Source organism: Manacus vitellinus, unplaced genomic scaffold (assembly GCF_001715985.3).
Source record: "Manacus vitellinus isolate BGI_N305 unplaced genomic scaffold, ASM171598v3 scaffold_1_pilon, whole genome shotgun sequence".
Taxonomy (NCBI): Eukaryota; Metazoa; Chordata; class Aves; order Passeriformes; family Pipridae; genus Manacus; species Manacus vitellinus.
The window spans coordinates 46,312,186-46,337,823 of NW_021939396.1; the positions used below are offsets into that span (position 1 = coordinate 46,312,186).

The 25,638-nt window shown below is 36.2% G+C and overlaps 1 protein-coding gene across 1 annotated transcript; it reads right to left on the reverse strand.

Moving 5' to 3' along the window:
* Nucleotides 1–668: 668 nt before the first annotated feature.
* On the reverse strand, nt 669–24,552 carry TTC39C (tetratricopeptide repeat domain 39C). Its single transcript, XM_018080936.2, has 13 exons — nt 24,505–24,552; nt 22,890–23,018; nt 21,799–21,913; nt 18,026–18,380; nt 16,556–16,724; nt 10,662–10,755; nt 9,757–9,864; nt 9,125–9,234; nt 8,316–8,439; nt 5,149–5,246; nt 4,140–4,244; nt 1,731–1,769; nt 669–1,187 (listed from the first exon to the last, which is right to left on the reverse strand). Exons 1-13 carry the CDS (start codon nt 24,535–24,537, stop codon nt 1,098–1,100), a joined length of 1,569 nt encoding a protein of 522 aa, XP_017936425.1. The 5' UTR covers nt 24,538–24,552; the 3' UTR covers nt 669–1,097.
* Between the last annotated feature and the right edge of the window lie 1,086 nt (nt 24,553–25,638).

The following is a 25,638-nucleotide window of genomic DNA, read 5'->3' on the forward strand; positions in this document are numbered from 1 at the left end:
ATGGTATTAACTGAATATAAAACATAAGAAAATACTACGTATTACAGGCAATGTAAAAAAAGCTACAGATAAGCACACAGATGGCCAAGTATTAAAAATTATATGGTCATGAGAAAAGTTTTAAGCTCTCTGAGGTATAGCACTATCTTAACACCACAGGTTTGAAATACCATACAGAGACTCAGGATATTGTAGTATTGGTGTAACTACCAAAGCAAATTTTTGGGTTTGTGTTTTGTGTTTTGGTTTCTTTTTTTTTTTTTAAATACCTGTAAAGGTCACCGCTACAAAGATTGAGCAGCTTGAATGAAAAATACATAAAGTTACTGTATCTGGCCTATGTATTTTAACATTACATTCAGAAAATTAAGAGTGGAAATAAGAACTGCCCACGCTGTAACTGCATGTCCAAGTATTTGGCTGGAATGTACCAGAAGCAGAGATCATAAACACTGACATAAATTCATATCACGAATCTGAGCTGGGTTGGGAGGGATGAGACAAAAAATGGAAGGCAATGAGAGGTTTAAAATTCACACATTAGTAATCATGAGGTAACTGACATAAGCCACTAAAATTTAGTAAGATCTGCTTTTTGTGGCTGAACAGTTTTCCTCCTCCTGTGTATTGGCAAATGGGTAAAGAAAAAGAAGTATTCTGACCATTTCCAACTTCAAAATTTACACCAATTACTTTTATTGTATTATTCTAATCAAACCAGAAGTGCTCCCCTTAGCATATTTTAGATCTAGATCTGTTTTAAAAGGTAAAAATCACATTTGCCAATATTGTTTAAGTAAATTACGTGTGCTTCTTTAGGTTCACCCACAGTTGCAAGCAATTGTGTTCGGCTTGGTTTAAACAAAATAAAAAACAATGAGTTAAAAACACAAGGTCACTTAACCTTCTTCCTGGTTGATTTACCTTTAGTTAAAATTGTAATGTTTTACTAAGCCATACCAACTCTGACCATACTGGGAAAGTGTCTCTGGCACAAGTGGTTTTCAGAAGAAAAGCTGGTCTTCCCAACAGCTCTTTCTTCTGCTTCATCTTAAAGTGCAGAAACTGTGGGAAAGGATAACAAGACTTGCTGTTCGTCACTGTGGAACTACTTCCCTTAGAGAGGCTAAGGCTGCATGTATGCGGACGTGCAATCTGTTCTCAAAGTCATAGCCAGAAAATTCCTCCTGGGGGGAAAAAAAACAAGAAGAAAAACACCAAACATATAACTGTTAGCCTCCTTCACTTCAAGGCATGAAGACAATTTTGCTACTAGTGCTTAAGAAGTCATATTACAAAAGAGTCCAAAAGAAAAGAGGTGAACTGGAGATTGCATGTTGCAATATCCCGACGTTACCCAAAGCAAAAGAATTATTAGAGATATTCAGAAAGCTCTAGCCCAAGGCAGGAACCAGTTGGAACTGACAAGGAGTGGAGAGCTGTCATTTTCAAAATTTCTGTAGCAAAATCTTAGTTGAAAAAAGCAAGGTTCTAACAGTCCAGGAGAGGTCACTAAAATGGGTTCTGCTATGACTGACCTAGGAATACATAGCTATGTAACATACATAAATGTGGATCATATACATACATTCATGCATATCTATATGATAGTGTTGTAGGCTATAGGGGAGGGACACCACCACTTAACATCCACTCCACCTGCCCCAAAACCACAACCTCCCAAATGCCTTCATCTCAAAAATCTAAATTTGAAAGTGCCTGGTTTTTACCTTGGCTTGGAGCAGTAAGGTTTTGCCTCTTGGCACAGTCTACAAAAAGACAAACACTGCATTAGAAACACATCAAAAATGTTACAGAAAATATCTTAAGTAAAGGACATGGTTAGTCTGGAGTAGCACCTCTATCTTGAAAAAAGGTACTGAGCAGACAAAAACCTCTCAAATTAGGAAACTAGAAATATTAATGAGGTACCCAAGACAGTATTATGTATTTCTAGTCTATAGAAAATGAAAGTTGCTGCCAATGATGGTGAGTTACAAGAATGTATAAGGGAACAAACGAGGCTACAAATAATTGACTAATTGATCATTACAGTAGTTTCTGTTTCTTAATTAAAGTTTAAGCCATTTATTTACAAAAAAAGTATATTAAGCATTAAGAGTTGTTCCAGAAATTTCAATTTCAAACTCTTATGGAAAGAAAAATATATTTGCAGATTAATATTTACTGCTGAGAAGCTCCTGTTTTATTTCTTATATAGTACATCTTTAATTTAAGCCTTACAAATAAATAAGATATAGAAAAATGAAGTTCTCTTATTCATATGTACCTAAATATGACTGTATCTAGTTTCATTGGTTACATTACACTCAGTGTCTAAGACAACTACAAAAAAATCTGTAAATTTCAAGATTTTAATATGGTTACATCAAGAAGAACTTGATTAGAATTCAATTTAAAATAACAAAGATGATCCAGATGACATGGTAAATCAAACACGTGATTATGCTTAACAATAACTTCAAAGCAAAGTAAATTTAATAACAGCATGGTTTTTATACTAAAATGTGTATTGATATCTGTTGTTCAGGTCTGTAATATGCTCTGCCTCTCGTGTAAATGTGATTCATAAAATCCTATTCCCTTCTTAGCCATTATAGAGCTCTACCAGGACACCTCAGTTAGTAAATGAAATTTTCTATAAACAGCATTCACTTGCCTCTAATTCTAGCTCTTGCTTTTCCCCATCTCATCCCACTCTATTCAAGTTAAGCATCATTTATCTCCTCATTGCCTAAGTGCCACAAGAGGGAGTTTTCTGCATGTCCTTCAGACACTAAGCACTAACTAAGCACTACCACGGGTTCCCTGTAGAGCTACAAGCCAAGCTTGTGCAGCCCTCAAAGACCCAATATGAGGCACATTTGGTTACTGTGTGAACATCCCACATGTAAAGCAGGAGAAAGGAAGAACTGCTCTCATATTCTCCAAATAACCACATAACTTCACTACCCACCACATCCTTTCTTTAGAGACACCTGACACCATCAAATTTAAACAGGAACATGGAAAAAAAGGCAGAAAGAATAATACAGGACTCAGACCTCCCTTCTAGGCTTCAAGGCCCAGCTCCAAGTTTTAGGGCAGCAGACTTTTCAAAAAGTACATTTACTTTTAAAAGCATTCTCTAATTCTGTCCTTTGTCATGACAATCATCTTTATTGAGAGAGGGGAAGGTTCAGCTCAGATGATTATACGTGACAACATCAAAACCAACTGAAAACAGAATCTTAAGAATATGAGAAACTATCAACACAACTACTTCTTAAGAAAATGAGATATTATCAGCCTAACTACTTCATACACTACATACAATGAAGGGGGGTTCAAGTCACTACCCTGTAACCACTTCCTCCAACTTTCAATCTGATTAAGGATGTACTACACAAGGTGGCATAAACTCCAAGTAGCGCTGTTACACGTTTGAGAAAGGAAAACATCACAAATGCACAAGTGGTGCACAAGCTGCTCTACTCTTAAGATTCTCCAGGTTTCCTAGGAGGCAGAGTACGTGCAAAGACCTAAACAATCAAATGTATCATCAGCCAAGCCATTTGGACAGTCTGAAAGCCAGGTGGATTATCTTCCTCTTCACCCTGAACAACAAAACCCTCGCTAGTCAGGGTGAAAATCAAAATGTCCATACAACAATCTTTAATGGAATTTAAATGACTGAAAACACTTGCTATTTTAGGAAGGCATCAAATTCTATTTGGAACGGATAACTACAAGCATTCTTTGAGCTTGAATGGCATCCAACAGGATTTTAAATAGGTAAGAAAATGACCCTACGCATCCATGATACTAAATACCACCTGTAGACAAGAAATCCCCGCCTACCCAAGGCATTCTGGTCAGGCTTTTTTTGCCACCAGCAGCAGGAACACTCTCTATATTGAAAAAATAAGACATTGTTACCTTAAATACATTGCATTTCTTGGATTGAAAAAAACCAAAACCTAAACACAAAATAGTAATTTTCTTTACAGTAGGTATAAAACAAATTCTTAAAACTTCACATACATTATCACCCATAAATTTTGTTTCATTCTTTATATAGTGGTATGCTGACTCTTTATGCTCATTTTAAGAGTTTAAAAACAGTTTAATGCTATTACCTCTGGATTGTCTAACAGAATGCAGCCAAGTTCATAGCAAGCATATGGCTGGACGTACAAGTTGCTTTGACGGCAGAGTTCATCTTTTGCAGCTCGCTGAAAGTACTGTAAAAATGAAAGGAAAAAAACAAAAAAACTGCAGTAATTTATTGAAATTGACTGTTCGATACTTCAAAACAATTAAGAAGCACCATTCAACTTTAAGCATTAGAAATTAGCCAAAGTTAAATTAAGAATACATTAAAAATTTACAACAGTATAGATTCCTAGATGTTTTTACCAACACTACTGTATCAAGGCAAAATAACTTGTCTGGATTTTAACAAAGTAACATATTGAGTGTTTCAAGAATTTTCCAACTTCATATTGAAAAAATATTAGATCTAACAAGGAACTTTAACATCAGTGATGAAGTACCTAGATTATTTACGGTATGCTTGAGATAAATGAGAAGGGGGGAGGGATTCAAAGCCAGCATCTTGCTGCATATGTGAATTGCATTCCATTTTAGGGAGGAAAAAGGAAAGCTGTGCCTATGGAGCAAAACCTGAAGCAGTGGCAAATTTTTTCTTTGGTATGTGTGCTAAAAATCAAATCTCTCAGTGTCTAGTAGTCCTGGAGAAGCAGCAAATGTGTGCTTTCAAAAGGTCAACCTCCAAGGTACTTTTTTAAAAAAAGATTAATTTTCATTGTTGGACAAAGTAAATCTAGCAGAGCAAGAACTTTGTTATAACTTTTATCTTCCTAGCTTCCCCTTAACTCTTTCTACTATAAGCCACATTGGTTGCCATGGTCATTCAGCACAGTGAACTACTTTTACAACACAGAATATAATGACAGCATGTTAAACCAAAAGATTTTAGAAGAACCTGTTAGAATTCACAAACCAGAATGATTACTACCACTGAAAACTAATGACTTGCTTAACACTTACTCAACAATATTTACTGTTTAACAGAATAGCTTGTAAAACAGGATTAATGGTGTAAATTACCATTTAACAACTTACCTGAATGGCATCTTCAGAATTTCCTAAACATTTGTGTATGGCACCAAGAAGCAAATTCCTCAACCCAACAGCCGATGAATCATCAACATCCTGACAAGCTTAATGAAAAGGTTCCAGTAAACAAACAAGATGGATTGAAATCCTTCCTTAGACAAGAACTGTGGCCTAAGGTGTGTTTTAGTCCAATGTTTAAATTTAACCAGACAAAGGAGATGCTAGTAACATTAACATAAAGCAAAGTAATTTGTCTTCTTTTAAATACAACCCATTTTGTATGAACTTCATGAAGAAATCTTGTGACTCATGAGAGCAATTCCTAACAGGAATTAATGAGCTGAAGTCAAAGGAAGTTGGTGTGTTCTTCTCACAAGTAGAGGAGAATCCATTTCTCTACCAGTCTTTGAAATAACCACTAAAAAGTCAAGTTAAGAAACAATCACCTCCTTCTGGTGTTATGGGAAACTGGTTTGTCCCACACATTGAAAAAAAAAATACACAGTCCCAAATTATGAGGAGCACAGGGCAAACAGTTCAGACAAACCTGATTTGTTCTGAACTGAAGCCAAGTGACAGACGCACAAAAATCTGTACTGGACCTAAAAACCCAGACTAGGGTATTTTGGCATCACGATTCTCAGTGATGACGAGACGATAAGGCTTATTTCCCAGACCTTAGCTGGTCAACGATCCAGGGACAGACTGTGCCTCAGCTGAGTAGTGCTCTGTTTCCAGGAAAACCTGTATCACAATGCATGAACAGTTTCTAGATGAATCAGGCTCCATTTTGATCAAGCTTATTAGAGCCAGCTCTGTTAAACCAGGACTAGTCCCATGAGGACCCATTCACACTTGTCAGCACCATCACCTCCAAGAAGGCAACGGTACAGGGAGGCCTGCAGGGCTTTTCATCACTTAACTGCTGTCTCTGGAGCAGTACAGCTCCTTAAACATTTTACCTCATTGCATAAATCCTGCCAGATCTTAACCATCTTAACCATTCACAGTTAATCCATAACTCAAAGAAGCCATCTATGGATAACTAAGAGTTGGCTGCATGAAGTATTTGGGCTGACAACTCATCATTGCAAGGCTTGAGTTACTTGGTGTTTTACTTAGAGGGATACAGGTGGATACAAATTATTCTTTTAAGTCAAGTTCTAGCCCTGGGGAAAACCCTGGAAATCCACCACAGCAAATTACAACTCAGTTGTTCATGAGAAGAGGAAACAAATATATAAAAAAAATTCCTTATCATCCACGTTCTTGAGATACACATAAGGTGTATCAAAAACAGTCTCACTGCACACATCTTCAGCTAGGGATGGCTGACGCAGACCCGTCAGTGTCAAACTTAGAAGAAGCTTATCTCTGAATTTTCATCTGTACTGCTATTTCATATTAAAATGTGAACCACTGACTAGAAGCTTATACAGGGGAGATCTACACTGCTTCTGGGTGTGCAGGAGAGAACACATACTCTTTACACCCTCGAAAGCTGACTGTTCTGAAGGTGAATGACAGCCAAAAAAAATCCTCACATTTATTTTTATGTGAGCAAATCTGCTTTTAAAGCCTACCATTACCTTTGTGACTAGAAAACTAGAGATCTGAATATAACCCACTGCCATCACTCAATTTAAACAGACAAATTATCTTAAATTAAAAACAGAACAAAACACCACTACTAGTCCTGACTCTCAACTTCAAGACTGGTAGTTTTCTAGCTTAACATGAAAATTGCATACAATCCCCAAGACTTCACAACTACCAAAAAAAAAAAAGACAACCCCATAGGAGACAATTTTTGTTTTATTTTCTAAATGAGTAAGTAATTATCTAGAAATAATAATAATAAAAAAATAAATTTAAAAAGAGAGGATTTTAGAATGGTTTGGGTTGGAAGGGACCTTAAAGATCTTGTAGATCCAACTCCCTTGCCCTGTTGCAGGGACACCTTTCACTAGACCAGGCTGCTCAAAGCCTCATCCAGACTGCCCAAAGTCTCATCCCAGCCTGGCCTTGAACACCCCCAGGGATGGGACATCCACAGCTTCTCTTAGCAACATGTGTCAGTGCCCTCACCCTCACAATAATTTCTTCCTAATACCTAACCTAAATCTGTCCTCTTTCAGTTTGAGTCCATTCCCCCTTGTCCTATCAGTACATGCCCTTGTAAAAAGGGCCTTTCCTGCTCTCTTGTTGTACACCTTTAAGTACTGAAAGATGCTCTGAAGTCTGCTTGAAGCCTTCTCTGCTCCAGGCTAAACAGCTCCAACTTTCTCAGCCTGTCTTCATAGGAGAGGTGTTTCAGCCCTCTGATCATCTGTGTGTGCCTAATCTGGATCTGCTTCAACAAGTCCATGTCTCCTCCTGTGCTGAGGATCCCAGAGAGGGATGCAGTACTTCAGGTGGGATCTCACAAGGTCTCATGAGAGCAGAGTAGAGGGGCAGAATCATCTCCCTCTATCTGCTGCCCATGCTGCTTGTGATGCAGCCCAGGATGCAGTCAGTCTTCTGTGCTGGGAGCTCACGTTGCCAGCTCATGTTGAGCTTCTCTTCAGTCAATTTGAAACTGTTTGCAGAATGTAAACAAGAGTGACTGCTGGATGGAGGGAGAAGTACAGTAAACCTCATGATAAACACTGCTACCACAATCTTCATGTGACAGATATCTGAAGACATCTGGAGACTAAGAAAGAGGCAATCATTCACCACTACCAAGGTCCCAGCAGCCAAGATAAACAGAACGCCTATCATGTCATGGATGACCTCACAAGCGACCCCTACTTCCTCTTAGAAGAAAACTGACGTGCAGAAACATATCAGTAGATTAATTTTGTTATTTTTTAGCTATGTTTAAATTAGTTATATTTTGTTTAATGATTTGGAACAGTAACTATCATGCTATTGTTTCATTTTAAACAATGATTAACAAACAACTATATGCAGCAGGCAATGAAGCATTAAGCTGAATCGTAATAGGCCATTATTCTATGGTTACTCAAAGTGTATTTTGCTATGACACATACACACAAGTTTAACTTTTCGTGCTACTACGATCAGCTACTCCACACAACAGAATAAAATTATACACCCGCCTTTTAAGAAGTAAATAAATAAATCAAGCTTATACCATGATAAACCTTATAAATAAATCAATATTATACCTTGACTCATATGCTGTAAGTTCGAGAGGGAACAGTTTGGAAGGGCCTTCCATAAGTATAATACTTCAATGGATGCCAGGACACACAGCTCTTTGGTCGGCATTTGTTTTCTAAATCTATCTGCCTGCAAAGTGGGGAGAAAGAAGGAAGGGAGATCCATCATTTATCCTTTTATGGGGTCATAATATTCCCAAACAATATATCACAAACAGTAATTTTAACTGTTTCATAAAGTCACACAACAATTCTATGAAAGTAAGTCAATGGTAACTTATCTTAAAGACTTTTAGACTAAAAAGCAAAAATCTGTCAACTAATTTAGGAGCTTACCTACTGATCAAAATTAAAACTTCCTTGTATGCAGCCTGACCAGTTTTACTGTATTTCACAGTCCCCACTATGCAATGATTGGATGCTGAAACAGTAACATCTGCAAGGTATCAGATAGGAGCTATTTCCTAGACAACTCCTAGCTTTCAAACAGAACTAAGGTTTTCACAAACAAGACAAGATAAAAAGGAGTAAGGAAGGCAAAGCTAGAAGGAAAATTACCAAAGCAACTACAGTATCACATATTTTTATCTTTAATAATGACTTTAGTTGTAAAGTGAATAGATAATTCACATTTCCTTTGCTAGATCCTTCAAATACATTTGACACTATTCTTTTTCCATCCTTCTTTTTCCTTCCCACTAATTCTACAGAAGTAACACAAAAGAAAACAGATACATCCTTCAAAAAGAAAATACTGTTGAAGAACTGAACTGTTATTACTGCACGAAAACAAGTCAGCCGATGCTAAAACTAACCTTTTTCACTGAAAATTGTTCTATTTGATTGTTTTTTCTTTTGAAAAGCTTCTGAACTTCCTTGAACACATTCTGAGCACCACTGACATCACCAGTGGCTCCTTGACACACTGTAAGAACATAGAAATACGTTAACACTACTGGGATATAAAACAGGAAAAATTAGGATTAGATATCACATGGTCACAGAAAAACAAACACACTCACTTCAAGAAAGTGTCCAGACCGAGGATTTGACAAAGATGATAATCCCAATTTCCCCAGGTACCCTCTGTGATTATTAACAAGTCAGTACTACTTTTATATAACCATTAAAGGAAGTAATACCACCAAGCCTCTAAAGATTTATTTATTAGATCTTTGCAATACAACTGCTACATGTCACTACACTGACAATCCCAATTGTATCTACATCGAGAGGGCGTACACACACGCATGTACACGTGTGAGCATGCAAGTGTTCATTATATAAACAAACAAAATTATCCAAGTCAAGTCTGGCACAAAGCTGCAAAAGCAGCAGGCAGTGTGGAAGGCACTGCACACACTAGCAAGTTTCCCAAAACAAAACAGTGCCAAAACCTTAGCACATCACTGATTTATCATCTACCCAACACACGGAATGTACTCACCTGCTGTTAAATAAGCATAGTAGCATTGGGACCACCTGGATTCATTTTTAAGCCTTTCGAAGGATTCAAATGCATCTTTGAAGTTCATCTCTATCATGCTGCACCAACCTAGAAGCAAAACTGATTTAATTCCAGGGAAAGTACAGTAATTCAAATTTGGTGTCAACATTATTGAAACACACAGTCTACTACGAGAGCTGGAGCTACTTTAACAATTACAACAGTAACTGGAAAATTAAAAACAATGTAAATGAACTACATATATTTAAAGCCTGGTTTAAATTTACTGAGAAATTCTGAATTATAAGATTCCATACAAAACAATGAATCCACTTCAGAGTAACAACAAATCTATACAGATACTAAAATCTTTTTTAAATATTTTGTAGGATACTAAAACTTAAAAAGATACTAATTGTTCCTTTATTATTTCCCACTGTCACAAATTCCCATTTACAGCTTGAAGCAACATATCTTCTCCACTCCAAAGAGCTGTATGCAAGATCATATAGCGTATACTACTACTGATGGAAGGAAATGAACATGAAACACAGATCCTGCAAACTGTGAAGGTTTAGACTGATTACTTTTTGATTCCATGATGATGATTCCATGGACAAATTAAATGAGTTAATTTCTAATTTTAAATAATATTCAGTAAGCGAACAGTGTGCCCTTGATTCCACAGTCTGATTTTGCATCACCTTGTGTTTGCAGAAAAATTTATTATGAAAAATACTTGCCCAAACAAGAAGATAGGTTTATTACCATAATCCACCCAAGACAAAGGCCAGTATTCTAAAACCTTTTTAAAAATCATCATAGAAAGAATCCAGTTTGCTTATTGAAGTTGCCAATCTAAACTTGAAAATGAGCCATTTATGGCATAAACATAAACAACGTACCTATTTCATACAAGCAGACATGCTGAATCTCCCTTTGGTCTGTTGCAAGTTCCAAAGCAGTATGAAATGAGGTCAAGGCACTATTGATTTGACACTAACAAAAGTGAAAGAAGAATAAAAAAAAATCAGACTGAAATTTAAAATTTGTTCGATAATTTGATTTTGATAAAGAAAACAATCAGATTTCTGTTAATAGAAAATTAAACATAATAGAAGAGTTTAACAGTGTAGCAACAGCCAGTTCAGATTATCTCTCAACCCTACAAGTAAGTGACAGTATTTTCTATTACGTCAGAAATTCATTGGTTTTGTGCAGTAAGCTTTAGGGTAGTCTCATTTTTACGTTTATTAGTCATTCCACCTTTAGAAGTCATATTTTTAGCATCTGCCATTGAAGTTTAGCTTTCTGCACAATAAGGGTACCATTAGCGTTTGATTTTATTTATTTTGAACTTTTCACCTTTTCCCATATCCCTCAGCAACCACTTTAAGCAGCAGTTAATAGAGAATTCATAAATGCTGCATGACACATTAGAAGATAAAAAGGCACATGAGAGAAAAAAAGAACATTTTGATAAAATCATTAGTTAGCAACAGTTTAGTAAAAAGAGGCTGACATCCTTCTAAGAACTAGAATGATAGTTCTTTTGACTACCTTAATTTCTAGTTTTCCCAGACTAGGATGGGATTTGTCCATACCAGTTATTATGGGGAGGGAATGCAAAACAATATTGGTTTTACATATACATACTGTATATTCCAATATGGCCTGTATCTGCTTTAATAGCATTCCTATATTTATTCTCACATACAATTATAATAATTTATATTACAGAAGAATTTTTAAGCCCCTGTCTGCTGACTAAGCAGGTAAGTGAAAGAAACCCTTGCAAGGGCAAACCCATGATCTGTGCAAGCATAACTGAATTCAAAAATTCCTACAAAAATCTGCAGAATTGTATCTTAAGTCCATGAACACACAGAGCTCTGAAGTGATTTTTTAGGTTTTCTCCTCTGTCTCATCAGGGAAAACTGTTTTAGTTGCTAAAGAACAATTTCATTGAAAATAATACATACTGCATCAAGACAGCACAACAGGCAGCAAAGGGATCCACACCTGTACCAACATAAACACTGTAGCCTTAGAAAATACAGTGGTGATGAAACTAAGATGCTTGTTGGCAAGGCAGAATGTGAGTTATATTTGCCCTCAAAATTACCAGGAAGCCTGAGCCATGTGTACCTCGTTTAATTTTGTAGCAGCACATTCTCTCCACTACACATTATCCCAACATACCTTCCTAGAAAATAACTGTTATGGGCCCAATCTTACAGAAAAAAATAACGTCAGTTTAGAACTTTATCTTTGTGCTAGGAAGTTCAAAGGCTATCTGTAAATCTATGTTTTGAATGATTCTGAGGAAAATGGAAAAAAGAAAAAGAAAATCTAAATATTTAGCCCTCTTTGAAGATACTTTGCCTTCTAAAATCCTAAAGGTTTCAAACCAGAAATCACTTATTTGTAGGACATGTTATTCCACACAATGACTACCGGCAATTAAATCATTGTCTGCAATGCCATACACCAGCTTGGGGCAGTACATGAAACACCAACCACTCAGTAATATACAAGTCCAGTTGGTTGAATATTCAATCTTCTATAATCTATCCTTTTAACTGTCTAGATCTCACAAGTGTTTTGACATCTGTCTAACTTTTCCTTCAGCACCAATCTCGGTTAAGTATGTTTCAGAGACATTCCTTAAATACAGTTTCAATCATCTCTAGGGATTGTGACAATGTGCTGGAATACGAATTTTTACTCTTAGTGTTAATTCTTAAATTAATTACTATTTGTTTACTGTTTCAAAGAATAAACAGAAAGAATTATAAAGTCCCAACAGTCTGCAAATATAACATCTTAGCTGCACCTGAAACTGATGTTCCTGAGATTTATAAATATATATAGACACACTTTAAATTCCTTCAACAAGCACTAACTACTCATGCCTCTCTTGGACATAATACAAAGACAAAAAAGCCCATTAAGACATAAAATGTGTAATTTACAGAATTACATAACCATAAAAAATATTAATAAAGCTAATGTGAGAACCCTAATCTTACATTTCTTGGTTTCACACTAAAACTGAAAGCACCCCAACCCATCAACTAAGCATCTACAGAGCCTACCAGGCCCAAGCGGCTTCCCAAGCCAACACACATTTCCCCAAAGAGTTGTTCTGAAATCTCAGGACACTGTTCTTTCTCCCAGAACGTTTCTATTCTCAATCAGCACTCTGAATTTGTAAAGCTTTTAAGAAGTCACGTTCATAATTAAGGGGAAACCAGAAAGCAGTTTCCTGCTAAAAGGCAACAATTTACACCAGAGAACACTATATGGACATTGCAAAGCCTCTGTTTTCTATTCCTTAGCACACAGAAACCCATTTTTTCTTAGACACGACACAAAATCAAAATAGAATAAAACTAGGATACTGTACTTTGTAGCCTAGAACAAGTAACTAGAAAAGTCAGCACAATTCTTGAAAATAAACCTCGACATTACACAAGCCCTGCAAATTTCTTTACTTTAGACATCATTGACTTTCTTCCAGAAAGTTCACTTAAGACTTGTCAATGCTTATTATTACTCTTGCCCTCAGTCTACTTTTCCATACCACGCCCTCTTACTCCTAAATAAGAATGATACCACTGATACAAAAATGTCTACAAAAAGTAACTAAAAAACCAAGAGTACCTGTCAGCATTACATTTAAGCACAGTGAACATTTTCAGAAGCCTGCACATCCCACACACTTTCATACACCTGAATGTATGAATGGTGTTTTGCCCATCAGGTGGAGTATTTGGTACTCTTCCATTCAGACTCTTTACATGCACCTATACCCATTGAACTCCATGGATCAAGCCCCAGAACCCAAGTTTTTTGTCCCAGCCCTAAAGATTTCTTATTGTTTATATATACATATGCACAGTCTGTTCCTAATCAAAGAGAAACAATAGTTTCAAATAGTGTTGCTGATTAGGAAAAAAAGAAAAAAAAAAGGGATAGCAAAATTGCAAGCCGAAAAGCAGAAATAGGTAAAATCCAGAACACCACCTCTCACTCTGCCCTCTCCCAGCTCAAGGTATAATTTTACGTGCATATAGGTTAAAGTACAGACTTCCCAATTTTGGTAAGCCACCTGAAATAATATTCCCATGCCCAGTGGAAAGAATTTAAACTTACTGGTGCACTAACAGTTTCAAGAAAGGCAATATAAGCACTTCCCAGGTTTTACAGGAGCTCTCCTCGCTCACCTCGGAAATGAGAAGGAAATTACAACTCCCCATATTAGTCTGTAATCTATGAGTATCTGAGCACTTCTGGTTCAGAACCACAGCAGCATTTAGGCTGAAAAAGACCTCCAAGATCATACAGTCCAACCTCTGATTGATCACCACATTGTCAACTAAACCAGAGAACTAAGTGCCACATACACTTGTTTCTTGAGCACCTCCAGGGATGGTGACTCCACCACCTCCCTGGGCAGTTTGTCCCAACGCTTAACAACCCCTTCTGTGAAAAAATTCTTTCTGATGTCCAACCTGAACCTCCCTTGGCACAGCTTGAAGCTGTGTCCTCTCATCCTGTCACTTTTTGCCTAGGAGAAGTGGCTGACTCCCACCTGGCTACAACCTCCTTTCAGGCAGCACTTGTAGACAGTGATAAAATACTCCCTGAGCATCCTTTTCTCCAGGCTAAACAACCCCAGCTCCCTCAGCCACTCTTCACAGGAACTGAGCTCCAGACCCTTCACCAGCTTTGTTGCCCTTCTCTGGACACTCTCCAGCACCTCAATGTTTTTCTTGTAGTGAGAGGCCAGAACTAGGCACAGGTCTCAAGGTGCAGCCTCACCTGTGCTGAGTACAGGGTGACAATCACTTCCCTGCTCCTGCTGGCCACACTAATATGAAATGGATGCCGTAAGACCAATGCCCAGATTCAAGACACATGTAACCACAAGTGTATCATGCAGAAATCCAGCACAGCTCCTTGCCATTGCCACCAGTCACATAATAGCCTTCACTATTATGTCAACAGCATTCAAGCAAATTAAGCATGTAAATTCATAACAAAATCTACAGAAGAGCCCTAGACATCTAACCAAAACATTCAGACACAGCAAAACCTCCCTGATACAGCACCACTTGGAACAAAGCAATGATGAGAGAGGGGGAAAAGGCTGGTGAATAGACAAGCTCTCATGCAAACAGACACATGAATAGCAAAGGGACATTTTAATTCCTGTTGGCAACCAATAAGCTTTCTGCTAAGGGTCATGGTTGCACAGCATTCTGCGTGCCTAAGCTAACTAACTTCATTAAAATGGCCACACTGTCTCTGGCACAAAGTTTCACCTGGACCTAAACTTCAGTATCAGTACTGCAGTATCTACATACTGCATCATTTCATACACTAATACTGTAAGATTACATTTAACAAACTCTCCTCTGGAACACACTGGTACTCCAGAAAGGGACCAACTTCACAAAACTCACACTCATCCCAAACATATTCTCTTTCTTTACACATAGAAAGATATATTCATTTTATTAGCAACTTATGTTTAGGCTTTCACCCTACCTTGCTCTGAAAGTCAGAAGCACCAGCTGAGTTTTATTTCTCATTACACTAAAAATACCAAGTCATACCCTGGTAATCAATGTACTTGCATTTTTAACTGCACTTGCCTTCATTATGTAGCTATTCCTGACAAATCTGATTTTTACCATAAGAATGAAATATGCATACAATTGAACAAAAGCCACCGAAATCTTTCCTACTCAGACAACAGCAATACTTGCCCAGGACTGACAACTTGCCTGTGACAATGTTAATTCCTAAAATGCACCACTGCCTTCAAAACAACAGCAAAAAAAGAAAAATAACATTCGAATCCCATGCAAGAATATGCCTGAAAAATCTGATAGTCCACTGAAGCCTACTCCTCTGTTCTGTTACTCTTGTTACCTCTCTCAGAATATTTAGCTGTATTTGAAAGACTTAACTGCAAACCCCAGCAAAGGATGACCACCAATATTAATATCTCAATGAGCTCTTGTAATTATGATGTTGAGATGAAGGGTTTGAACATTCTGGCTTTGTGCTTTTGTGTTAGGTTTTCTGGTTAATATAATTGTTCAGAAAATATTCTGGTCTGATAAAAGCAGCAGCTAGGAGTTGAGTAGTATGAAGTACTTGTCTCCTATTATCAGAGATTCTTAGAGAATAATTTAGCCAAAACCCAAAAGGTTCCTGCAGTGTTTGAATAGCACTTTGCAATAGCATTCACAAACACATTCTTAGTGAATACATTTCGGCTTGGGTCAGAGCTCACCCTTAGCAACAGAAAACATCCTGGTTTGACCTCTCAAAAGCAAAAGCAGTTATTTAAGGGAAATTACTCCAGAGAATTAGCTGTATATGAACAACGCATAAAACAAAAAGGGGAAGATAAATGCTATGTACTCAGCAGATAATACTCAACATTTTAGCTTCACAAGCAAAACTGAAATAGCTCAAGAAACTCCTGAGTGACCAAAAGCACTTCCTTTTAGCACAGCCCACAAATGTATCAAGTAGCTGAAAAACAATTTCAAAATGTTAATTCAGATAGATGTAGCGGAAGAGCTGGTTTTGCATCTGAACTTGAAACTAGGAAGGATTTAATCCATTCTTATTATCTTTTTATTGTTGACGGAGATGATTATCTTTCCATGTATCTCACACTTTGCTGAAGCTTGCTTAGCTCATTGACATCAGAAAAACATAAAATAACAAAGGGTGAGGAGGAGAAATCAGTCTAAAGGATGAAAACATGCAATACCTCTAATCGCTGTATCCTTCCCTTGAAGAACATGAACAGAGAAGAATTTGGATAAGCAGATTCTTTTTTTGCAAGAATTTCTTTTGCCTCTTTCAATCCTGCCTTGTTATCGCTGCCGTCAAGGGCAAAAAAGGGGCGAACAACTGTGTGGTACCACAAGAGAGCCAATCTAAAAGAAATGTAAGAGTAAAAATGATTACAGTCTGTAAACAGAAATTTAAGGATTACGTTCTACACAGAGAAATTTTTAAATTATTCTGAAAGACAAAGATAGACATGAATCTTTTATTATGCAATCTGGCTTTAAAACAAACACAATGCTACTGCCATACATCAACATACTCCTAAACTGCACCTGAACATACAATTCAGTGCACGTCACCCAAAGGCAAGGTAACAATCAAGCTCATTGCATCAAAGCAGTTGAGCCTTTAGAACTCCGTCAATTTTGAAAAAAGAAAAACTAACAGGAAAACTTTGAAAACTAATTGTTCATTAGAGAGGAAAAAAAAACCCTCCAAAAAAACCAACAACTAACAAAAAAAAAAAAATCAACAAAAAACCTAAACACACAACAGCAGACACACTTGAAATCAATGTCAAAAAGAAATACATCCTGTTTTCAGAAGGGCAGACATCTACATGACCTACATCGCTCCTGGAAACAAGGGCAGAGCACAAAGATTTCCAAGACTATCTTAAGGAGGAAACATTCCCAAAAAATATAATTTTTCTTCCCAGAAAGGACAAAGAATGAATCAACAGGAACATTTAAAACAAACAGAAATCCAATTCTCCTGCTTGTCAATGTTTCAAAAGTAACATCTTATAGTACCTGCAGCAGATCCAGTAATAAAAGGATTAATTTGTAGATAATGTAATAATAATTTATGAGGGTAGTTTAAATTACGTGTACCTCTTAAAAAGACCTGAATGCAGTATGAAGTCTTGGAAAAAGAATACACAAAAAATACTCCTTTAAAAATATTATAAGGAACATCTCATTTTACTGAGATGCTAAAATAAATTAAAAAAAAAAATTAAAAAATTGAAAAGATCTTGGGCTAATAGTAAGGAAAAATAGCTAAATGAGATCAATGGCTCAGACAAAATAGTATTCTCTCCATAGCAGAGAATGTAATTCAGGTAAATCTACACAGATTTCGGGGGAGCTTCTATTTACTCTGCTGGCATTTAAGTAACTAGACATGAGAACTGCAGGTACTGAAGAATACAGCAAAATATTGACACAAACCCCAAATATATGTAAATAATTAACAGCAGAGAGATCTCATACAATAGTAAGTGATGAATTTACTAAACCATGGCACGTTAAACAACAAACTACGAGTTTATTTTACCTGCTGTTGTTTCCTTTAAAGCAACATGACCTTTTGGTTTTGACTTTTCTCCAGTTACTTACTTTTAGTACTAAGTTATCTACCAAAGCATTTCAATATAGCTACTCACGTAGCTAAAGGGGCCTTCATGTCCTTACTTTCACTTGCATACATCAGTGAGGAAAGCCCCTGTAGGCGGTCTCCAGGAAAACCCAGCAGGTTGATGATTTTGAGCAGGTTTGGGGGCACCATGGATATGCAAAGATGAAAAAGTCCATATCCAAAGCTAACAGCACCTTTCAGTCTGTTTAGCGAATCCTCCGTTACACCTTCTGCAGCAATATGATTATCATTTGCAGCATCAGAAGTCAAGGATTCCTGAGTTGTTTTCTTCTGATATATTTCCTGAAGTGTGTTAATGTCCGTATAGCACTTATTGTAAATTTTCCAGGCTTTTCGGAGTATCCACCCACCTTTTATGTAAGCTAAAAATCAAAGGAAAAAAATTACTTCAAGGACACATTTCAGAAGCCATTTTAAGTGGTAAATGCTATTTCACAAACTCTAGGATGCTCCATTTGCATTAACTTCTTGCATAAAGGATTTTGTAATAGCTACTGTCCTCTCAAAGAGGTCTTGCGTACTGGGCACTACAAACTTAAGTGCTCACAACCACAGACTTTACAACACGCAACACAAAGGCACTTCCAGTCAGCTACACAGCAATACAACTGTCAGAAAGAAAGAGAGAAATCAAAGAACTTCACACTGGATCTTGCTCCACTATACAGCACAGATGAAAGAGCTGCCTGGCAAACAGAGAAAAGCAAAACTCAAAAGAGACTACATCTCTTCCCTTAAGCCCAAATTCTGTTAAAAGACAGTCGATAGCAAAATATCAAGAAAAGCCTTTCCTTTGGGCTAGATAGTAAGATTTTCAACATCATCATTTCCCTGCCCCTCACATGAATATAATGCCTTTATGATTAAAAAAAAATGGAAAAAAAAGTAAAGCATGCAGAAATTTTATGGTTTTAAATTATTCCTCAGTTGCCTAACTTCCTCAATTTCAAATGCAATATGAGTACTTGAATTTCCCTAAAAAATATCGTCTTGAGGATTCTCAGCTGAGAATGACAGAATACTCGGTCTCACTATGATTTTTATAGGAGGGTAAAAAAAGGCCTGATATCTAAAATAAAGATTTGCCTATTTACACAGCAATCATCTTGTAAGCACATCCTTGGATAATGACAAGTGTTAAACAGGATACAAACAGAATATCCTTGTACACACTAATCATAAAAGTAGACACCAGCATTATGCCTTTGATAGAGTCCTAAGAGTTAGGAACTGCAGTGACGAAGACAGTAACTAAAAATAAAATAAAACAAAAACATGGTTATAGCAGCAGTCTTCTAAACAAATATAACCAAATTTGCAGAGATAAGTGTTATAACTAATGCCAGAATTAGATCATAACAGGTGGTGTGTGTCAAAGAAAAGAAAAATGCTATTAATACCAAACAACTCCTTACAAGCCTTTGATGCCTTTGACAAAAATCGTTCCAATCACAAAAAAACCCAAAACATTCTAGAGAAAGTAATATCACAGACTAGGCTACGTCTTTTTGGATTCTTGTTGTATGAGGAAGGGATAAGGCTAGTTTGATAGTCTTAAAAAACTGTACTGAGAAAGACTGCAACATTTGTATTCTCAGTAGTGACAGATGGGTTCTGTCAACATGAACTTGAGGTATTACAAGAAATTAATCCTCTATCTTGAGATCCACATTAAAGCATTATAATAAAAATGGAAACCCTTGCCTTGATTCAGATGCATTACAAGACTAACAATACTTCATTTTTAAGCAATTAGGTCATTTTTTGCCTGCACAGAGTACTTTAGAAGTTATGTGGCTCACCACAAGATGAATCCTCAGACAACTATGCACAGCAATGTAGCACACCAATAATAACATCCCCACATTTTCCTTATTCTACAGTAGTGTTTCTCCTAATAGCTAACCACTGTTTCAATGCAAGGACAAAACAGAAAGGATGTGTTAGGTGGAAAAAAAGTATTATTTTAGGCTTTACTTCCATCAGTGTGCTGTCATTAACCCTAAATAATTTACATATTACTGATATACCAATATGAAACAATCAAATTATAACAATGAATTCCTAACTTTTTTAACATAAAAATTTACACTAAATTTTAACAAAAAAATTTCATGCTGATTTCCCAGCATGAAAGTAGTCAGACCTATGACAGTAGTGGAAAATATCAAGAAAAGGTAGTTCAATATTGCCATGGGAAGCCAATGTAAATTGCTGTGTTACCAACTTTATGATCAAACTATTTCTAATACATCCATGAGGGTGGAAAAGAAAATGTGTTAAGCATATGAGAAAGCAGATTGCATGTCATCATATGCTTCTTGTCAAACTGTTCCATGAAGACAAACAAGAAAATTTTCACCCATCCACTGATCAGAAGTATTTGTCTGCCTTTTTTTTTTTTAATTACAGTCATTTCAATAATCTGGTGGTTGTTTCCGTACAGGAATATGATAAAAACAGAAGATGTTTATACATAAACAGAAAGATAACGTACTTTAAAAACCAAAATAATGGACCCAACAGTTCAGCAATGGCAGTAAGTAGCATTTAGCTGCTTGGAGTTTTAACTAAAGATTCCACGTATATTTTTTTACTCAGTAGAGTTACCCAAATGTACTGCATGTTGTGCAGTGCTCTCTCTGCTACCCACTTCAGTTCTCTGAGCAGCAGATAAGAGAGAAAAGAACAGACACTACCCTCAATTACAGCATCCAACCAAATTATGCAGCTGCAGAATACATACTGAACCAAAGAAAAAAAGCTTCAAGAGGGAGGGAAAAAAACCAACCACCACAAACAAAAACCCAGAACTGTATCAAAAATAGCAAGGAAGTCTTTCTGCAGCACTAAACACACAGCAGACAGAAATATCCCCTGAATTTCTGCTAGCTACAGCCCAACACATTCCTGATGCCACGGCTTGGAAGAAAACAAGTTTGCACATCACAGAAAGCATTACGTCCTTGTTTGAAAATCTTAGGTGTTATTTTAAAAAATGTGAATGTTATTTCCCTGATTCCTTTCAGCTGATCAGCAGGGTTTTCACCAACAATCTAGTCTGTTTACCATCTCTTGCTCTTCACTGATTTGGTGAGAACCTGAGAATGCGCTCACACTTTATATACGACCTTGACCACATTTTCTATAAACTCATGGATGTTTTAAGCATGTTTTAAGCATGTTTTAAGATTATGGAGGAGATGCAGGAATGCAAGAAAACATTAGAGATGGCTCTGCAGTCCAGAGGAGTTTATATTCAACACAACGGGATTAACCTCTTTGGCATACAAGGACACACTCTGGTGGCCACAGAATAAGAACTGATTCAGTAGTTCCATCTTCAACACGCTCCATTTAAAATTGCTTTCACTGGCAGTTTGTCAGCAGCCTGGACTTAATGGCCTCTTTTATCTTGCATCAAGCACACAGATGCTACCCATCTTTGCTACCCATCTTCACACCAACTCCTCCAACGCCTCTATGAGAACACGCAAAGGACTCCAACTCGCCTAAGCAAAATCAGTTGAATGCGACCATTGGTACGAAAAAAGCAAAAAGCATGATCTGTAGCAACCCATCTCATCCTACACCATTACCTACACAAAGATAGAAGAATACTTCTGCAAGTGTACCCATCTTGGAATGTTTCAACTGGAACTGTGCTCCTTCTTAAAAACAATCATCCTTATTGCTATCCTTATACTGCGACTTTATGATCACGCTTTATTAAAAGGATATCATGCAAAAATATATCTAAACATGAAAGACACAGCACACCTGATAACTCTTGTTTTACAAATGAGAGTACAGCCAAGTAGACTTGACAGTCTGCTACAATTATTTGTCTTTGTAGACGATCTATCATGGATAGAGTGGATTTTCGTCCATCAACCTGTTTGGAATACACAAAGACAGAGCAGAGCAAAGTATTAACAAAGATAATAGACAATACTTCTCTAAATCTGAGAAATCAAAAAAGGCAAAATTAACTGCAAGTGGTAGTATTGCTACTAAACTAATTCAGCATTTTGAAGTGCAAAACTATGCTAAAATTCCTTTGACAGGTCATCAAGCAAAATCCTACTTGATAGAGAAATTTACACATATACTAGCAGTTATTTTTCCTAAGGTTCTACAAATATTCAGAACAGATTTAAATTTCATTTAATTATTACTAAATGCATCAGACATGGCATTAAAAGATGTTAGACAGGAAAAGCACAGAAAGAGGTATATGACAATTGGCAGGGAAAACATAGTGCCTCTTAGGAGCAGAGAGTGAAGTATGTCAGGTTCAATACTTTTTAGCAAGTAAACTAAATACTGAAGAGAAATGGCTTCTTTTTCTGCTATGTCACACTAGACAGGCCATTCACTACACATTTCTATACTATTACTTTTACTAGTCCTCAATCTTCATGCTTCATTCTTCCTTTCTTATTTAGAATGAAAAATCTAAAAAAGGAAGGAAAATTCCCTAGGAATATTCCTGGCTCACAGCATTCTGTAGCCTCAACATCATGACTTTTGAACATTACTAGAGCATGTATGAATTAAAATTAGTCTGAATTAGACAGGCTACAAGCCTCCTGAGATAATTTAAGAGATCACTAATTTGACATGTTAAAAAACAATTACTAACAAAACACAACTGCTGCTTTAGAAGAGGAATCACCTGAGACTGTGTATTTTACAACAATTAGGAAATCCAAGCAAAATATTTCACTTCATTTCCAAGTTTATCATTAATCTCAACTGCTCTTCACATATCAAAAATAATTTATTCAAAATACAAGGAGGACAGAAAGGAAGTTTTCAGAAATATTTATCCAGTAGACAAATCCATATTTTAGAAATTATGTTCTTACATTCTTTTTAATTTTATTCTTGATTGTTTCTATAACTCCAGCTTCTTCACTTTCACAAAGTTTCTCTGTAGCCTTTAAGTCATCACATGCCAGTTGCATTTTCTCTTCTTCAAATGTCATCATGGCATTCTACCAAAAACCAAACACATTTGAATGACAGAAAGCACAAACAGTTTTATTTCTACAGAAGCTATGGATAGTAAAAGTTTCCCTAGAAATTTGAGAATAAAACTTCTTTAAACAAAAGTAGTAAAATACACACATAAGTAAAAATATTTTCAACACAGAAACACCAAACTAGAGAATTGAGTACTTTATCAACATTTCAAGACAAATCAACTCAGAACTCAGTAAGTCCTTGCCCCCATCTCAGAGCTTCACATGTAGTCAAATTGAATGCACTGTCATGATGAATTTATACAAATTCATTTTCAGTTATTGTTATGTAAGGCATGATTTGTATCTGTGCAGGTACTGCTTTTATGTAATAAATTCATATAAATAACAGGCCTCCAAAGTCAGTAACAAGAAACATTTATTTCCTTTTTTTAAAATAATAATCACAGTCCCTATATAGGTAGGAAGAAAAAGAAACTGCATCTGACTCCAACTGCTGCTGAATTTCAGGACAAGTAAGTTCTTTTCTTGGAGCTTTATTAAACAAAAGCTCTGAATGACACAGACACACCAAGTGCTGGTGCTATATTTAGAACAGCAGCTAAGCAAGATACATTCAAGATCCTCTGATGCTGCACTCTGATGTTACACTGGTTCAGCACATCAATTCAGATAAGCAAGCCTGAGAGATTGTCCCTCTTTCCTTTCTCCCCTCCAGTGACTTAAAAGAAAGCATATGCCCCAGCAGATGTCCTAACCAGTGTATTTGTCCATATTGCATACTAGAAAGAATTCAAATTTATTTCATTTACAAATCATGTATTTCTGATACATTGTAATAAATTCTGTCTTTAAAAAGAGTATTTCCATGGATAATTTCTCATGAGACACAGGATTAAACAGTAAAGTCAGAATAAGGACAGTCTAAAAAATAAGATTCAAACATTTTCTAATACACTTGCTCAGTTTTATATAAGATATTATCATTTTTAATTTCTAAAAAGCATTTAACAGACTTATCTTGCTCATTATGACTTTTTAGTCAATCAATATTCTCAGTTCTCATATATTCAGAAAGGAAGTAAAGTCAATGGATTGAATTACCAACTTTCACGTGGCAGCATGGATGGAGAAATCTTCAGTAGCAAATGTTATCAGAAAAACAGGCATTTGTGAGTTTTATTTCAATTAATTAATTAAATAACTTCACTGCTCACTTAAGAGAGTGTTTTATTATGCCTCTGTTAATGGAACACATAAATATTTCATACATTGAGAAGCTTAATCACAGAACCTTTACTTTATATTTAAACCACACAAGTAAACAAGCTTTACATGATGTGATGCCTTGTTCTCTAGCTACATTTAATCTAAAAATTTGAAAAAAATTAGTTTCATAAAAATAACCAAATTTAGAGTATCCAGCATTATGAACACACACATGTACATACAAACATGAACCAAACCAGATGTATACTCTGTGCTCTCATCTACTCACCAAAAAGCTGACAAAACTGGCTCCAAAACTCATTAATGGGCTATGGTTTCTGTAAAGAAAACAGAAAATAGTTAGTATATTTGTACATATTTCCTGTCATAAAGATCAATATTGCATTTCTTGGGTTTAACTTATATGTTTGTAAATAAATCTTGGTGGGTTTTTTTGTATCAAAGAGATACAGAAAATTAAAAATCTGCCAGTTCTACTCCTCCCTTGTGATCTATCACTACAGCTTTGTCCTACCAGACAAATGTCAGCCTATTGTATTAAGAGATTCCCATTTCCACCGTTTCTATGAATTTAAGCTAATCCACCCAGATCTAAAAAACCCGCATCTACCACATGACAAAGTTGTTGTAAATGCAAGGTTCTTATAAGGTTTATGGTTTTATATACATTCAATTTCAGAATATGTATCTTACTACACTGTGTAAAATAGTTTTAAGATGCTTCACCTATTCTCTTTGCAAGGCTATTCCCAAAGGGTGAAATCAACAGCTAGATCAAAAAAAACACAGGCAACCAAAACCTTGGTAATATATATGGGAGAGGTTTCAAGCTTCAGTACAACTGTAGTCACACAGACCATGAGAGTACAGTAATGTCACACAGAAGGCACTTGAAAAAATTAAAATGTCAGAATGTCAGTGGTACCATGGATCCACACCATTCAATGGTGAGCTGCCAGGTTATATGAAAACACAAACTTCCCGGATTTAAGAAGTATCATTTATGCTACATATGTATATATAGTTACAGTACAGCACTTAATTTTTTTCCAACTTTATTCTGCAACCATTAGATTAAAGCAGAATTTTTAAAATACCACAAGCATTTGAAAAACAAAGAGAAAGAAGTATATTACTAAAACACAAATTTCCAGTAGTGAACCTGTATTATATAATACAAGAGTTTGGTTCATTTTTTTTAAAAAGAAGTAGTCAGCAATGTTTCACACACCCCCACCCCCCTTTTCTCACTTTGTGATTTAGCATAAATATTTAAAAGCAAAGACATGAACAAGAATAATACGAAAGAAAAACAGGGAAGATAAACAAGCAGAAAAACCTTCCCTTTTGATGCACATCGCTCAATTCTGGATATAACCTGTCATATGTTTTCATTATTTTT

Coding starts and splice junctions, on each gene's coding strand:
- TTC39C (XM_018080936.2), bottom strand. CDS start 24,537: ATGAGTTTTGGAGCCAGTTTTGTCAGCTTTTTG. Junction 9,235..9,756: donor CTATGCTTATTTAACAGCAG/GTGAGTACATTC, acceptor ATGTTCTTACAG/TGTGTCAAGGAGCCACTGGT. Junction 1,188..1,730: donor CCTTACTGCTCCAAGCCAAG/GTAAAAACCAGG, acceptor TTTTCCCCCCAG/GAGGAATTTTCTGGCTATGA.